The following is a 14,991-nucleotide window of genomic DNA, read 5'->3' as shown; positions in this document are numbered from 1 at the left end:
GCGACACTGTAGGTGGTGGGCTCGACGACCTTTTTTCTCTGCAGAACGCAAGACAAGACTTCAGCGTCGGTGCAGGTTTCTTGTCGAGAGCCAAAAATTTCGGCGGCTTTTCTTCGGCTTCTGGTCGAGCCGGCTAGCGCGCGAGCTTCAGCGTGTGCCCAAGCACAAGTCGACAAACAGCTTCAGCATACAACCATGATTGTTCAATTCTGATAATCTTCCTGGCGAGGCTCGTCCTCTGTCCACACTCGTTTCCTCATGGCCGCTCCCGACTACTTTGCGCGCAAGCCGTCGTACAATCGCTCTCGCTCAGGCCTGGGTGCTCCTGGAGCCACTACCCCAGCTTCACCGCACACTCCACTGTTGACCCGCTCCCTCTCGAGCCAACTCACCTCGCCTGGTGCTTCTTATCGTGCTGAGGAAGACACTCTGGTCTACGAACTTGGCTCTCGATCATTTCGTGCTGGATTCGCTGGCGACTCCGCTCCGAGATGCATCATCCCTTTTGGCCCTGACCAACTAAGGCGCCTCAACGACTTTACCACCACATCCACCACACAGCGCTCTGAGAATGATTGGGCAAAAGATTGGGAACTATGGGATTTGGATATTCGGGATATGAATCTCGGTCTGATCGAGGACAAGATCGAACGTGCTATCCGAAATGCCCACACCAATTACCTCATGCTGGATCAACGGCCTCGGAAGGTCTTTCTTGTCCTTCCCTCAGCCTTGCCTCATCCGCTCGTTTCTCTCACTCTGAATGTCGTCTTCAATGCCTTTCAACCTGCCACTGTTCAATTATGGACACCGCCTCTACTGTGTGCTGTCTCGGCCGGTTTGCGCTCTGCCTTGATCGTTGATATCGGATGGCACGAAACCACGATTACCGCTCTCTATGAGTATCGCGAGGTCCTCCACAGAAGGTCATCTCGCGCAGGTAAACTGCTTACTCGAAACATGGCCGACACTCTCCGCAAGCGCATTCCTACTTCGGATCCTCTCTCTTTTGATACTGCTGAAGATGTGGTAACGCGTATGGCATGGTGTCGCAGCTCACACGATCAGCAATTTGGTAACAATGTGGCTCTTCCCCTTGGCGCCTCATCAGCGCAAGTCCCATTCGATCGTCTGGCGGACCCAGCTGAGGAAACCTTCTTCTCAACACCTGTTCCACTCGAGCAGATCGACGATCATGATCTTCCGATACATCTTCTGGCATACAAGTGCTTGCTATCGCTTCCACTAGACGTCCGGGCTATCTGTGTGTCGCGCATCCTCATTACTGGTGGTGTGAGCGAGATACCGGGCTTGAAATCTCGTCTATTACGAGAAATTGAAAACATAGTCAACGCTAAAGGGTGGGACCCGGTCATGAACTATGGCTCTGCTACAGAGAAGAGACAAAAATCAGCACAGCAGCAGACAATGACGCTACCAACGAGAACCAAGCAACCTGATGCCAATGGCGAAGTCGCGGCTCCTGCCGATGAACAGCCCCTAGCTCGCAATGCGCCGCAAGAACGCGATGAGGTCGCCGAAAAGCTACAGCGTGAAGTGCAGAAGCGCGGCGTCACAATACAAGGCGAGGTGCGAGGAGTTCAGACATTGGGTGCTTGGGCAGGAGCTTCGCTGGTTGCTAGTCTCAAGGTGGATGCTGCGTTCGAAGTGAAGAGGGACGACTTTTTCAAGAACGGTCTCGGTTCGTTGGGTCACGCTTTCTAGACAGAATTTGGCCGAGAACACGATTGTCAATATTTCGAATGATACCCAAATGTTTTGAGGCCCCATTCGGCATTCTTTCTGCAGTTCAGATGTCTTGTGATCGTGCCGAATTCGTCCTTGTACAAATTGAGATAGGAAAAGGGTCGGAAATATTGTTGCGGAAGGCAACCCCTTGGCATGTGGACAAATGAACTGACCATAATATTGCATCGACCTTTGCTCTCTCCACGAACCACATCCTGTGTATCTTGATGATTATGTTCTCGATAGCTTGAGGAATCTCTTCCTATCGGGCAACATGCTCGCCACTGTAAGGCTTGCGGTCCTTCCTACAATTCTACATCTCTGGCCCCATAACAACCTTTTACGGCTCTTTTCTTCCTCTTCATGGAAATTGCGGTCGGGTTGGTCAACAGATCCTGAGACACGAAGACGACGATGCGATGTGTTCCACGCCAAGAGAAGACAAGATCATGCTCAGAATGTCGAAGTGAGAGAGCAACGAAAAAGTCAAGTTTGCGCAGGCGGAGCTGCACGGAGTGGGCCCTGGCAGAATGTCATCTACCAACAGACCAACTTTCGCAGATGGGTCATGCATGGACTGAAGAATTGCTACTTCAAAGATATCGCACCACACAAGGAAAGAACGGCCAGGACTTGTGAACAAACGTCAGCGCTAGATACAAAGTAAAATTACATACCGCTATTTAGGCCTCGCGACACGGGTATACAGTCTATAGAATATATGAACAACAAAAATGCACTTTATACACAGCTTCAAATTCCTCCCTCCTTAAAGTGGTTTACTCGTTGAGGCGACCCTTGAGATCGCCCTTGAGACCACCTTTGCTTTCGTGTGTGAATCTGTAGACAAATGTGACGGTCACAGCAGCGAACAGAAGAACGCACAAGGCGCTAGGACCCCACTTATCGTGGTAGGTGATGGCGCGACGGCTGCGGATAGATTGCACACGGTAGAGATATAGTCCCATGCTGTAGCAGATGGCGAACAAGGCGACAATGGTGAAGGCCCAGGCAGAAGCCAAGGCGGCGGTGTCACCGAAGTTGAGCAAAGTAGCGGCGATACTGCCAATGATGATGCTGAACTCGAGCTGCGATGAACGTTAGTAGGGAGTAAGAGAAGGAGAACATTGCCGATAGTGCTTACCCATGACAAGAATGTGCGCTCAGCTGCGAAGAAGACCTTGGGCTCGACACGCACTGGTACGTGAATCTTCTTACCCTTAGGGGCCTTATAACGCTTCTCGCGGACCTGATCATTGTTTCTGGCGTTCGGGATACCCATAGAGGCGTTGCCATTTGAAGGCATAGGAGTAGGCTTGGGCACGGGTGCAGCAAGTCTGAAAGCGCTTGCCAGCTTGTCGCCGACCTTTTCGGCATAGTGTGTCATCAGCTTGCGACGATATGTCCAGCCGCCAATACGCTTTGCTTCCTCAAGGTCATCATCCTCATCGTCACTGTCATACAGAGGATAGTCATCGTCGTCAGTGATAGGTCTGGCGGCCAGACGCTCTTCCTCGTCCAGCGAGTTGGGGTCAGCGCCGCCGTTAGTGGTGCCGTAATCCATGCGTTGAGCGACCTCATGCTGCTCAAGAGCATCCCTAGCGGCGCGCAGACGGCGGTAGTTCTCATCGTCACCGTTGGGCAGATTGGCAGCATCTTCCATCTCATCATCAGTGTCATCGTCCATGTGCCCGCTGGTAGAAATGTCTGTGCTTTGGCCAGGACGTTCAATACCGAAACGATGCGAGACAGGCTTGCGGATATCGACATCCATCTGAGGCATCCAGAAGGGCAGCAAATCGATACGGGAAGGGTTGAGTTTTGCAGTACCGTGAATGAACTTGGAGAACTTGGGCACGGCTTCGACCAAGTGAGATGCGACAAGCTCACGAATCCACTCGGGAGGCTGTTGGCCGGCCTGTGTTTGCAGCTTGACCTCAAGGACAGCGTAGGGGAAGCGCTCGACATCTTCAGGGGGTAGTTGACTGAAGGGCCAGTCGATACCAATGTCCATACGGCGCCAGTTCTTGCCGGCACGATCGCGTCCATCAAGGTTGTCTTCGCGAGTCATGGTCAACTCAGTATCGAGCGAGATACGAACTCGGGCATCGCCAGGCAGCTGGAAGGCGGTGCGGTTGTAGAAAGAGCGGGTGACGGGTTGCAGCTTGCGGGTGATGACACGATATTGAATCTCTCTGGCAAGTTGCTCGAGGTCGGCGATCTCCTTCTCGCTCTTCTTGCCATCGCGGCGCATCTTCTCGAAAGCTTGTTCAACAGTGTAGTCTCCACGCATGAAAGCGTTGACGTTCTTCTCCTTGAGTGCGAAACGGGCCTTGACTGACTTCTCTCCAGTCCAATCTTCTCTGTGGGTCTTGCGCTCGACGAAGATGGTGTCAACGTCCATGTCGCCATACCATCTCAGGCGAATAGCTTCTGCGCCCTCGGTCTTTTTGAGACGGCCTTCGTACAGCTCCCAAGTATCTGTGTTGTCGTAGTAGATGGAGGAGATGGCCGAATCCTTGATCTCAAACTCCTTGCTGGGGTTGAAGACGAGCACGGGCAAGTGCTTGAGGATGATGAGCTTGAGCTCGGTGATGTTGTCGGGATGTACCCAGTACTTTGTGGTCTGACGGATGAAGTTTTGTTGGCTTCCACCAGCGGCGGAGTCACCCTTGGTTGGGTTGCCGCGGGTGCGGACTTGGTCGTAGAGCTGGGACAAACGGACAATGGAAGCGTCGTAGTTGTCCTTGAAGAAGGGCTTTGCATTGAGGCGAGCAGCAAAGAGGGGCTTCAATTGCTGGTCAGGGTAGAGCTTGTCGTGCTTCTTGATGATCTTCTGGAAGCCAGTGTAGTTGAGCTGGGTGAACTTGGCCAGGTCGTGCACATCGGCAATGATGTCGGACAGATCCTCCTCGAGCATTGCAAAGTCCTCCTCGCTAGGGACCTCTGTATTCGACTGATCATTCTCGCGTTGTTCTAGAGCGGCCTTTGCGCGGGAGATGACCTCTGTGACCTCGCGCTCACTGATCTTGATGCGACGCTGGATCTCGCCACTCTTGACCTGCTGGAAGTTCGAGACCTTGTCCAGCTCGGCCTCAAGCTCACGGTAGAAGCGAGTTTCGTGTTCGTCGGTCCATTTCTTGGAGGGAGCGTTGGGGTTCTCGGCGGTAGACTTTGACTGGAGTTCGGGCTGGAGAAGTCTCTTGAGCTCGTCGTAGGAGATGTAGTAGTAGTACCAGTCCTTGATCAAGGAGCTCTGCAGCTGCTGGCCGAACCTGTCGAGCTGAGTTAGCTATTGATTGCGTCGAGTGGGGCGTGCTGGCAGCCGTCGTGTGTTACGCACTTCATGATTGTCTCTTGTCGCGCGCTTCCTTGCAGCAAATTTGCGGTCGGAGAACAATGCCTCTGTCTGGTAGTACAACTCCCTTGCAGAACCGGGATGACAGTCGCTCAATTGAAAAAAATCGTAGACAAAATGCGCGATGCGTCTTTGTAGCGATAAATTGATCCCCTCGAGCTGCTCGTGCCAGTAGCCAATCAGCGCTCGCACGTGTTCCAGTCAAGGCCGCCTTGCTGTCCCTCTCCACTCTTGAACGTCCCCAAGCGTCATCAAGACAACCACAGCCAGCCGGTGACATCCTTTATATTGCAAGCATTGCACGCCTATACACCAATTCAAGATTTCAACTTGCACATGTCGGTTTTTATCACAGAATTTTGATTTGACTTGCATTTTCTGCGATGTTTCTTTATCCCACCTTATCCATATTCCTTGTCAAGCAGAAACCAGTCCTTGCCCTGTCTAGTCGTGCGAATTCATTGCCTGATGACCATCCGATCATCCCATTTTCCTGTCCGAATACCACACCATATCCCATTTCCCATTCGTGATTCACATTTGTTGAAGCAGTCAATCAATGACTGGTGCACTTAAGAAGAGTAGGTGGCGTAAGTCTGGCCGAAAGTTGAAGGTTCAGTGCCGCTGAGGAGAGCACCATCGCTAGCCATGAAGTAGCTGTAACGCTCAACATACGACTGGCTGTCCATCCAGGGCATGACATCCTCGAGGAAAGTAGCAATCTGGGCGTCTGAAGCGCCAGTAGGGGCGAACTCAGTAACCCAAACGGGCTTGCCGCCAGCAACATCAGTGGCGTTTTGGACGTGAGACTTGAAGTAGTCAGTGAGCGAGACATCAGCGTACCAGTGGATGGCGACGAAGTCGATCTGGCAGCCATCGCAAGCCTCGAGGAAGGCAGCGAGCCAGTCAAGACCAGTGCCATCTGCGCCGTTGGTAACAGCAGGGGCGCCGAGCTTGGCCTTGCCAGCGAAGGGCATCATCCATGTCTTGTAAGCAGCAGCAGCGTCTCCAGGAGACATGTTGGCTTGGGAAGCCAGGTCAGGCTCGTTGAAAGACATCAAGTGAGTCGCACCGTTAGCAATGGCGGTGTTGGCGTTCGAGTTCCAGTTGGTGGTGTGGCCGTTAGTGGTGCCCCAGAGCTGAGGAACGTAGTTGAAAGCACTAGTCAAGCCGTCGCTTGCAGAATCCCAGTTGTAGGCCCAGGTGACTTGCTCGTTGTTCTCGAAGCAGGTGAGCAGAGAAGCAGTGTTGTAAGCGAGACCACGCTTTCCGTTGCCAGTGCTGCGAGGAGCTGAGGTCGAGGAAGCCTGAGCAGACGAGCTGCTGACAGCAACGGCAGAAGTGGGAGCAACGACGATGCTGGAGGTAGTGCTGGCCCTGGTCGAGGTGGGCACAACAGAAGTGGTGCTGGTTGTGCTAGTCGACTGAGCAGCGGAAGTCGAGGCGGCGGCAGCGGAAGTGCGAGTCCAGGGGCGACCCTTGTTCTGGAGGTGACCCTTGTTCTGGAGGTCAAGGTCAAGCGAGATTGCAGAGCTGCTGGCAGTAGCAGAGGAGCTTTCAACAACCACAGAGCTGCTGAGCGCAACAGAGCTGCTGAAAGCCATGGTACTGCTGTTGTACTCAGCAGGTCTGCTGTAGGCCTTGGTGCTGAAAGTGGTCTGGACAGGAGCAGCCTCGGCAGAAGATGCGTGAACAGTGACAGTAACACGGTTGGTGTGAGTGACGCTCACAACAGAGTCAGTGCAGGTGCTAGTGTCAACAGCAGCGACCTCAGGAGAAGCAGTGTGAGGGCCGACAGCAGAAGGGTGGACGAAAGAATGACCAGAAGGGAAACCAGTCGAGGCAGTAGTGCCAGTGCCCCAGATTCCAGTAGCGTTGGCCATGCCATAGGGAGCACCAGTGCCAGTAGCGATGCCAGAAGAGCCGAAGAAGTGCTTGTTGTGGTGATGGTGCTTGCCGTGATGCTTTCCGTGGCCGAAGCTGGGGACAGCAATGGCAGAGCCAGCAAGGGCCAGAACGGCGAACTTGGTGTTGACGGAAGACATCTTTTCAAGAGTAGTGATGAGAAAGATAGAGAAGCGTGAAGATCTTGCTGTGTTTGGAAGAGTGTAGAAAAGTGCTGCTGCTAGAGCGCCTTGGACAAAAGCCTACCAGGGCTTAAGGGTTGCTGAAAGAAAGAGAGTGATGTCTGTACAGACGAGAGAACGAAACGAGCGAATGCTCTTGAAAGAGAGTGGATGGTAAGGTGGATGTGGTTGAAGAAGAGAAGGTCGAGGACAAGGTGCGGCTGCGCAGATACTTTTATAAATGCGCACCTGGCGGAATATTCGTTTACTTTCACAACATGCGCATTGCGACAAACGCTTCACTTAGACCCGTGCTCTCGTCACTTCCGTCTTCACATGCATGACGGCAGAAGTTACAACAAAGCCTTCCCAAGGGGTAAAGGGACCGCGCAATCAGGTACCCGTTGCTTCGGTGTACTGCAGAAGGAAAATCGAGCCGCGTACAGCTGGGACGGCCGTCACATCGGTCTAGAAGATCAAGGGGCACACAGACGCCATTCGCTGGAGGCTGATATGGGGCTTGCACGGATCACTCTGTAACGTGCTGCCGGTACATATGGGAAAGCTTGTGTATGGCGCCTACAACTTGGAGCTGGTATCCCGTTGCCCATGTGTGATAGTCAGGACGTTTCAAGATGCCTTGCCAGTTGAAGGCGACAAGCTCTTTCACATGTGCTTGAATTAACGATGGAGGAGTGTGAAACAAAACGCCCACCGTTCACAGTCCGATTCCCGGAAGATCGGCCAAGAAAGTCGCGAAGCCATCTGTTTCAGGTTGCGGACTGGACCGACAACCTTCTCCAGGAGCCGAAATGATTGACAGGGGCAAGCAGCCCATTCAAGCGGTCTCAACAATTGACCTCTTCTCCAGCTTCTCGCCCATCAGACAACACGCATGCATTGCAAATCGTTCATTCACCCTGCTTCAGGTTACGGAGTCTGGATGTCTGCATGCGATGCATCTTCGGGTCCCCAAAACCATGTGTTGGCGGCATGACAGATTTCAATGAGCTTTTCTTTTTTGAACCTTGAAGAAAAGACTTGCCCAAGTGTCTCCACCACATCACACAAGGTCCGGGCTACAGGCGCCGAGGACCATAAAAACAAGCCTCAATCAGCCACCAATATGCATTATTCGCAATTGCAGCACGGACAGACGTCCACACCTTACCACATGGCGAGCCGGCGAGTGGGGAGGAAACAACCTCTAGCTCGATACTTGCACCTTGTGGAGTCTCAACGACAGGCACAGAAGACTTGAAAGAATTTTTGCCTTTGATTAACTGACAACGACCTCTAGTCTGTTTCCACTACTCAGCTCGCCTCGTCCTCGGCGATATACATCAAAGTACCATTGTACCTCTCGCGGGACGATGTTGGACGAGAACCAAGCCAGGGCTGACCGTTCTTAAATGCAAGCTCTTCACTGCGATTCGGCAAAATGGCGTTGAGACACCATGTCAGTATTCGAGGAAGATTGGACATTCAAAAGTTGTTCAGAATGGGAAAGAGAAACAGCTTGCAGGATGTTGTCGGTGGTTTCGCCATGTAGGAGCGACAACCTTGCCGTCCATCAAGACGCTCGATCGTCACCAATGACCCGGTTCGACGTTCACTTACACTTCGATCTGTTCGGCCTTGCATCAGGCGGAGTTGTGTATCGCCAGCTTGTGATATTGGACATCGCTTACGGCTGCCTTACCGATGCCCCAGAGCGGAGCAGATGTCGTGTCGCATCGAGAGTGGCAGTCTGCGGCTCAGTTAATCTATGCCCTGGCTCTGCTCCTCCTTCGCATCTGTCAGAAGGAGCCTCTGCCGATCACGGGCGTCGGACATTCAGCTAGCATCCCATGCTCGGTCATTCGCGATGTTGAGACGGATGTTCTTGGTTACGGTAGCCTCAGCTAGGATGTGCTGCTTGGCTGACTCGAGAGTGGGTTGGACCCGTGAACGTGCTGCGGAAACATTGATAATGCTCAGCGTAGTGCTTGTTGTCCTCTTTGGGTGTACCAAGCAACCGCTATCATGCCCGTATAAACGATTGACGAGAAATAGCTTATGCAAACTGTTGGAAACATCAATATGTAAGTTTGTAGACTTCTTCAGATGGTGTTAACAACGATACAGACGATGTATTGTCACGGCAGAGTTCATACCAGGGTCACACCAGTAGCAACTATCGATCCTTCGCTTCTATGTTAGACCCTGAATTGAACGACCACGACTTCAACAACCTGTATTGTTTCTCGAGACATCTACAGATCTCCACGTCGCATGGGTCACACATATGGGTGAGACAAAAGAATGACTAGCTTACGTAGTGCCATGCAACTAACTTGGCGCAGCGAATCGTGGGTTTTCTTTTATGACCATGAAAGCACACCCAATGCAAAGTCGTTCGACCCAGAGACCGAGCTACACGATACCTCAGCAGTACAAGTCGTGCGGCACTCAGTGGGACAGGGAGAACCATCGAATGCTGCCATACTAGCAGAAATTCGCAAGCTACAACAAGAACTTGACGAGACAAGACGATCACAGTATCCTTTCTCAACTCTGTATCAAAACAAGTCTGCTATACTGATTCACTTGCAAGGCAACCAGAGAACATACCAGGGAGACCGGTCCAGAATCCACAACAATCATCTGCTTCTTTCGGTCCACCGCTCAATTTGAACGATCGAGGTGCGGCTGAGCTCCCTCGCTGCTGGGACTCATGCTGTAATGGTCGTACTTTCTCAAACAACAGTAACCTTGCTAGACATCAACGAGAGAAGCGTGGAGGTAGCACAAAGCTGAAATGTTCAATTTGTGGTACTGGGTTTAGTCGGAGTAGTGCGAGGAACGCACATGAAGCCGAGAAAAGATGTCGCAATGCTGGTGGTAGTGTGAATACTTAGAACAACATATACCGACGTGAAACTGCAAAGTCACCAAATCACAGTCATTGCTCTCATTAAGTTCGTCGGCATCGAGACGAGCCTGCGCTCGATTGAGCGTGCTACTTCCCGGTTCGAGTAAGCCATCTCAGACGTCAGACTTTCGAAAGGACGGATGAGACTCTCCAGGGGTGTCTTGTTAAATGCAGCAGTACCCGACTCATAGCCGCCCCATTCGAAGATGTATCACATAGTCCGACGACCGCGGCTGTCCTTGATTAGTCGTCTGCAGTATAGTTGCTTCTCATCGATGGATGCGGTGGTCCCAGAGCAGTTTCTATTATGACAGTATGGGGAACAACTGCTCGGTACATCTCCAAGGCTGTTATCATCTCGTACCAGGCCGTGAAGCAAGGGAATCGAGCTCTCCAAGCCTTGTCAAAGACCTTTGCGAAGCCGAAACTGACCAGCCCAGCGCAGAACAAATCGGCCAAGGTCAAGCGATCTGCGACTAGGAACCTCTTGTCTTGGAGATGATCTTCAAAGATCTGCATAGCTTGAGCAGTCTGCTGCTCCGCCATTTCCACGCCCTCTGGAGCATAAGGCGCCACACCAAGCAATGGCAAGATCCAGGCGCCCATTCTTTTGACCACGTCGCTGTTGCAAAGTGACATCCAGCTGACAACTTTGATAAAGTCCATGTGGCCAGATCCGAGCATCCTTGATTCGGGATCTTGACTTGCCACTGGATGATCTTTGTCAGCACCCTCGAGGAAACTTGCGAGCGGAAAAGGTCTGGGACGACTCATACCGTGTAACGCGATTGCCATACACTCTGTCAGAACTGTGCCATCTGAGCTTACGAAAGTGGGCGTCTTGCCCAGTCTATTCAGTTTCAGATACTCTTCAGAAAGTCCATCTTGTGGATTCGTTTCCACGACCTCGATGTCAAAACCGACAGCATGAGCCACAGCAAGTATACCAATTGATCTCGGGCCACCCTATTTGACAAATCCGCTATCAGCTGATCAAATGTCATGGTGTGTTAGGGGATTCTATTTACCTTGTATGTATATAGCTTATTGCGAGTTGCCATTCTAGAAGCGACTATACTCTTCCTGCCTACAATCAGAGGCACAGAACGGAGATCAATGAACGAAACATCTTTCCAGCATGATTAAAGATAAAAGTAACAAAGATGGCGGACGTCTCGGTCTGCTCCCTCGGTGATCTCGGTGCCAAGCATGATCCGTCGGCATCCATCGGCATCCTCGCGATCCTACATGATCCTACGGGATCCTCTATCTCAGCATCAATTTGGACGGATGCTTCAATGCTACTGACAACTCAGAATTGGAACATGATCCCTGGACGCGACAGTGCTCTTGTTCGAGAGCCGTATCAAGATACTGTATGCTTGTAGTCTAGCGGTATGAGACTTTTGTAGGTATTTCTTTCTTCATGAACACAGAACGCCTTGAAGCCATCATCCCTCAAGTCGTTGCTCTTCAGAGATGTGTGCAGACGATCTGGCAAGGAAGGATTGCTCCCTCGGTGCTTACTGATCCAACGCTAGTGCTTTACCGCTGGCGTTTGTACCATATAAAGCAAGAGCCGTCGGTCCTCCTTGGTTGCTTCCCATCCACTCCTGTCATAACAATTCTGCACAATCAAGTCAATCCTTCTCTCTCAACAATCCTTGTGCTCTTTTCCAAAACTTGAAGAAGTTCCTTCATACGAAATCATATCAACATGGTCAGCCTTGACCTCGTCCGCAAAGCCAATAGTGGCTTGAAATCCAGATTACCTAGCCCTGTGGCCCTCTTCGTGGGCGGGACCAGTGGCATTGGCCGAAGTACCCTACGTCAACTTGCTTTCAACACTCGAGCTCCGAAGGCCTACATCGTTGGACGTAGCGAAAGCAACGCTGAGCAACTTTTGAAAGAGCTCAACGATATCAATCCTCTCGGCTCTTTCAACTTCATCGAGGCCGATGTATCACTCATCAGCAACGTCGACAAGGCTTGCGAGAGCATCAAGCAACAAGAGCAGGCACTAGACCTGCTTTTCATGACTCCAGGTGGACTGTCGCTGGTCGGACGCCGGGAAACAAGTGAGGGCATCGACAAGCTGTTCGCTCTACGTTACTATGCTCGTATGCGCTTTACCCAAAACCTACTTCCACTGCTAGAGGCTGCAGAACCTCAGCCAGGCCGTGTCGTCAGTGTCTTGGGTGGTGGCTTCGAGGGCAACATCAATGCCAAAGATCTCGACTTGAAGCACAACTACAATATCGTCAGCTGTGCTATGCATTCTGTTACAATGACCTCGCTGGCCATGGAGCATCTGGCCGCCTCACATCGTGCCTCTTTTGTACATGTCTATCCCGGCTTGGTTGGCACCAATATTTATACCAACAGTTTCCCTCCACCATTGGCTGCAGTATACAACTATGGCATGTGGCCACTGATGTATCCATTCTCGGTCAACATCGATGAAAGTGGTCAGCGTCATCTTTTCCATGCGACATCAGATCGCTATGCTGCCAACAAACTCGAAAGTCCCGGAGACATGAATGTCCAACATGAATCGGAAAGAGCTGTGGGCTCTGGAGGAGTGCTTGGCAGTGGTGCATATCTGATGAATTGGAAGGGCGAGACGATTGCGGCGGGAAAGAAGATGCAAAGTCTGAGGGCACAAGGTATGGCTCACAAGATATGGGAGCACACTACCGATGTTCTTAGCCGTTCTGTGCGCCACGCTTGCCCTCAAGGTCTTCGAGGTTTTGATGCTCTTGAGTGTGGTGCTCCCGCTGGAGGACAGTAGATTCTGGCACAAGACTTTCTCCTAGGGATCTCATTATTGATTGAAGAAGTGTACCATAGACTGTAGATTGCCGTCAAAATCGAACGTACTCGTGTTGAGATCCGTCCCGAACCAATCAATCAGTTGAGTGGCGTCCAGGCTGGCGGAGGGTAGTGTAGGCTGCGTGACACTCTGCATGTCGCTGAGTGGACGTGACACTGACCATGCCACTGCACCTTCATCCAAGGTAGACAGCGTTGCTCTCTCTACATTCCCAAGACTTTGTGATATAGCCGTATCTTTCTCACCGTACTCAAATTGCTCTGGCACCACTTCGAGATGATTGGATAACTCAGAGTTCGGCACCTCTTCCAAAGTCCACGCATTGAGCCAGGCCAGCTCGGAAGCAAGCGTCTGGTCACCACATCGCCGTAACAGCTTTCGAAGTCTGCGCAGCGTCTCCACAAGCTTTTGAGCAGGCCAGAGCGTACCCCAACCGCTGCACTTCGCCAACAAGCGTTCCAGATAGGTACCGGCCCTAGTATCCAGAATCTTCTGTGCGGCATCTGCTTGATTCGAAAGTCGTGCTGCCGTAAAGTGAAGTTTGACGAGTAAAATTGCTGTATGCGTGACCTGAACGAAGAATGATGTTGGAAGAGTACGTATGAGAGGCATATCAAGGGACAAAAAGGAGTCTAGTGAGTTGTGCGTGGCTGTAAGACAATCTGTAAAGTCGGATTCGCCGATAGTAACCGCAACTCCACCATGTTCGGCAGCGTAATCGACCAATGGAGCCGTGGCCATTGCTAGCTCGTGGATGTAAAGAGTTACGAAGTGTTGGGATGATTCGAGAGAATCTGGTCATATCAGCATACTGCCTCATTGTTGGATAGTGCGCGAGATACCGTTCCACGTGGGTAGCATGGTGGCCCACTCTGCAAGTTGACGCTTCGCAACCCGTCGAGTGATTTTGAGAGCCGTAGGGCCAAGATCTGGAGACAACTGTGCTTCAAATTCCTCGAGCATGTGTTGCAACTTGACGTGAGCACACAGCAACTTATCTGAAGCGAGAGCGGCAGGCGATGTGCTCAATACTTCTAGGCATTCATCCATCTGTCTTTTCCAAGACATCAGGTTTTGAGCCTGTATAGCCAATGATGCACTGCTCCAAATTAGCATGTGGCTTCTGCAGGACATGTAATAACAAGTACCTCGAGCAAATATAGTAGCATGCCAACCACAATCTCCTTACTTCCAGAGTAGAAAACTGATACTCGCTAGTCGCATCGCGAAGGCGATCTGATTGGATTGGCAATGACTTGCTCCACGACCAATTCCGCAGACGAGCCTCTAAGCCCATCTCCATGGCCATATTCGCGGCTGCTCGACATAACTGAAAAACGTCCAGCTCTGCACCAGCTTGCTGGGGCTCAAGATCTCTGTTCCACAATGCTGAGATGATCAAAGCTTGTAGCATGATAATACCATCCGCGCCATTTCTTAGCAAACAGGCAGAGTAAAACTGTGTGAGGCGTCTCCGAAGTGTACGTGAAGTTTCCATATCATAGTAACCATCGCCGGCGGCATCTAGGATAGCGAGAACCAGGATCGGCGCAGCCCGTCGAATTTCTGCTATATCTACATCCGAAGGAAATGCCACGAACGGAAAGTGGTGCAGCATGTTTGCCCTGAAATGTTCGAAGATCATGGTTGTCGTCTCGTCATCAATAATGTCGCAGATTGATGGCTCAACCTGAGCAGCTGATAGCTCAATTCGAGGTGAGTTAAGGGGGTTAGTGGTTCTATTCGCACCCGAGAGAGCAGTCGCTTGGTGTGGACCCAGCTCAGTCGTTCTTTCCGCAGTGCTGGCCAGAGTCGCAGAAGTATTTACCCCTCGATCTTGCAAGATATCGGTCAACACGTTCAGTCTCGCCTCAATGTCGTCGACAGATCTGGTATCAACTCGCTTCTGCCTTTTGTTTGAATCTTCAGAAGGCACGCATGGCCTGCCCGACTTGCTACAACGTGCACACGACGAATCATCGTCTGGTCTTCTACAGCGGACTTTCGAGGCACGACATGCTTGACAAGCTCGATTCTGTTTTTGACCATTCAGATCGTTCAAGGTCGTCCG

At 51.6% G+C, this 14,991-nt stretch overlaps 7 protein-coding genes across 7 annotated transcripts; 3 read left to right on the top strand and 4 right to left on the bottom strand.

Moving 5' to 3' along the window:
• Positions 1 to 258: 258 nt before the first annotated feature.
• M437DRAFT_57134 (fungal-specific actin related protein) lies at positions 259 to 1,725 on the top strand (the record flags this gene model as incomplete). Its single annotated transcript, XM_041023172.1, has 1 exon — positions 259 to 1,725. One exon carries the CDS (start codon positions 259 to 261, stop codon positions 1,723 to 1,725), a length of 1,467 nt encoding a protein of 488 aa, XP_040876455.1.
• Positions 1,726 to 2,528: 803 nt separating this feature from the next.
• M437DRAFT_87696 (SPX-domain-containing protein) lies at positions 2,529 to 5,097 on the bottom strand (the record flags this gene model as incomplete). The annotated part of the gene is made up of 3 exons (XM_041028687.1): positions 2,529 to 2,837; positions 2,894 to 5,024; positions 5,093 to 5,097. 3 exons carry the CDS (start codon positions 5,095 to 5,097, stop codon positions 2,529 to 2,531), a joined length of 2,445 nt encoding a protein of 814 aa, XP_040876454.1.
• Positions 5,098 to 5,679: 582 nt separating this feature from the next.
• Positions 5,680 to 6,450, bottom strand: M437DRAFT_17740 (uncharacterized protein; the record flags this gene model as incomplete). Its single annotated transcript, XM_041018917.1, has 1 exon — positions 5,680 to 6,450. A coding segment is annotated over one exon (771 nt), but the record flags the coding sequence as incomplete, so codon positions are not given.
• A 3,425-nt stretch (positions 6,451 to 9,875) lies between these two features.
• Positions 9,876 to 10,073, top strand: M437DRAFT_57078 (uncharacterized protein; the record flags this gene model as incomplete). Its single annotated transcript, XM_041023161.1, has 1 exon — positions 9,876 to 10,073. A coding segment is annotated over one exon (198 nt), but the record flags the coding sequence as incomplete, so codon positions are not given.
• A 257-nt stretch (positions 10,074 to 10,330) lies between these two features.
• Positions 10,331 to 11,148, bottom strand: M437DRAFT_56756 (elongation factor 1 gamma; the record flags this gene model as incomplete). The annotated part of the gene is made up of 3 exons (XM_041023107.1): positions 10,331 to 10,797; positions 10,864 to 11,053; positions 11,116 to 11,148. The coding sequence occupies 3 exons, from the start codon at positions 11,146 to 11,148 to the stop codon at positions 10,331 to 10,333; spliced, it is 690 nt and encodes a 229-aa protein (XP_040876451.1).
• Positions 11,149 to 11,804: 656 nt separating this feature from the next.
• Positions 11,805 to 13,031, top strand: M437DRAFT_78235 (NAD(P)-binding protein; the record flags this gene model as incomplete). Its single annotated transcript, XM_041026960.1, has 2 exons — positions 11,805 to 12,803; positions 12,945 to 13,031. The coding sequence occupies 2 exons, from the start codon at positions 11,805 to 11,807 to the stop codon at positions 13,029 to 13,031; spliced, it is 1,086 nt and encodes a 361-aa protein (XP_040876450.1).
• A 147-nt stretch (positions 13,032 to 13,178) lies between these two features.
• On the bottom strand, positions 13,179 to 14,952 carry M437DRAFT_21016 (uncharacterized protein; the record flags this gene model as incomplete). The annotated part of the gene is made up of 4 exons (XM_041019011.1): positions 13,179 to 13,663; positions 13,763 to 14,019; positions 14,069 to 14,618; positions 14,697 to 14,952. Coding segments are annotated over 4 exons (1,548 nt in total), but the record flags the coding sequence as incomplete, so codon positions are not given.
• Between the last annotated feature and the right edge of the window lie 39 nt (positions 14,953 to 14,991).

The sequence above is a fragment of the Aureobasidium melanogenum genome (assembly GCF_000721775.1).
Source record: "Aureobasidium melanogenum CBS 110374 unplaced genomic scaffold scaffold_25, whole genome shotgun sequence".
NCBI classification, from domain to species: domain Eukaryota; kingdom Fungi; phylum Ascomycota; class Dothideomycetes; order Dothideales; family Saccotheciaceae; genus Aureobasidium; species Aureobasidium melanogenum.
The sequence above is the reverse complement of the archived record's forward strand: the minus strand, read 5'-3'. Positions and strand labels throughout refer to the sequence as shown.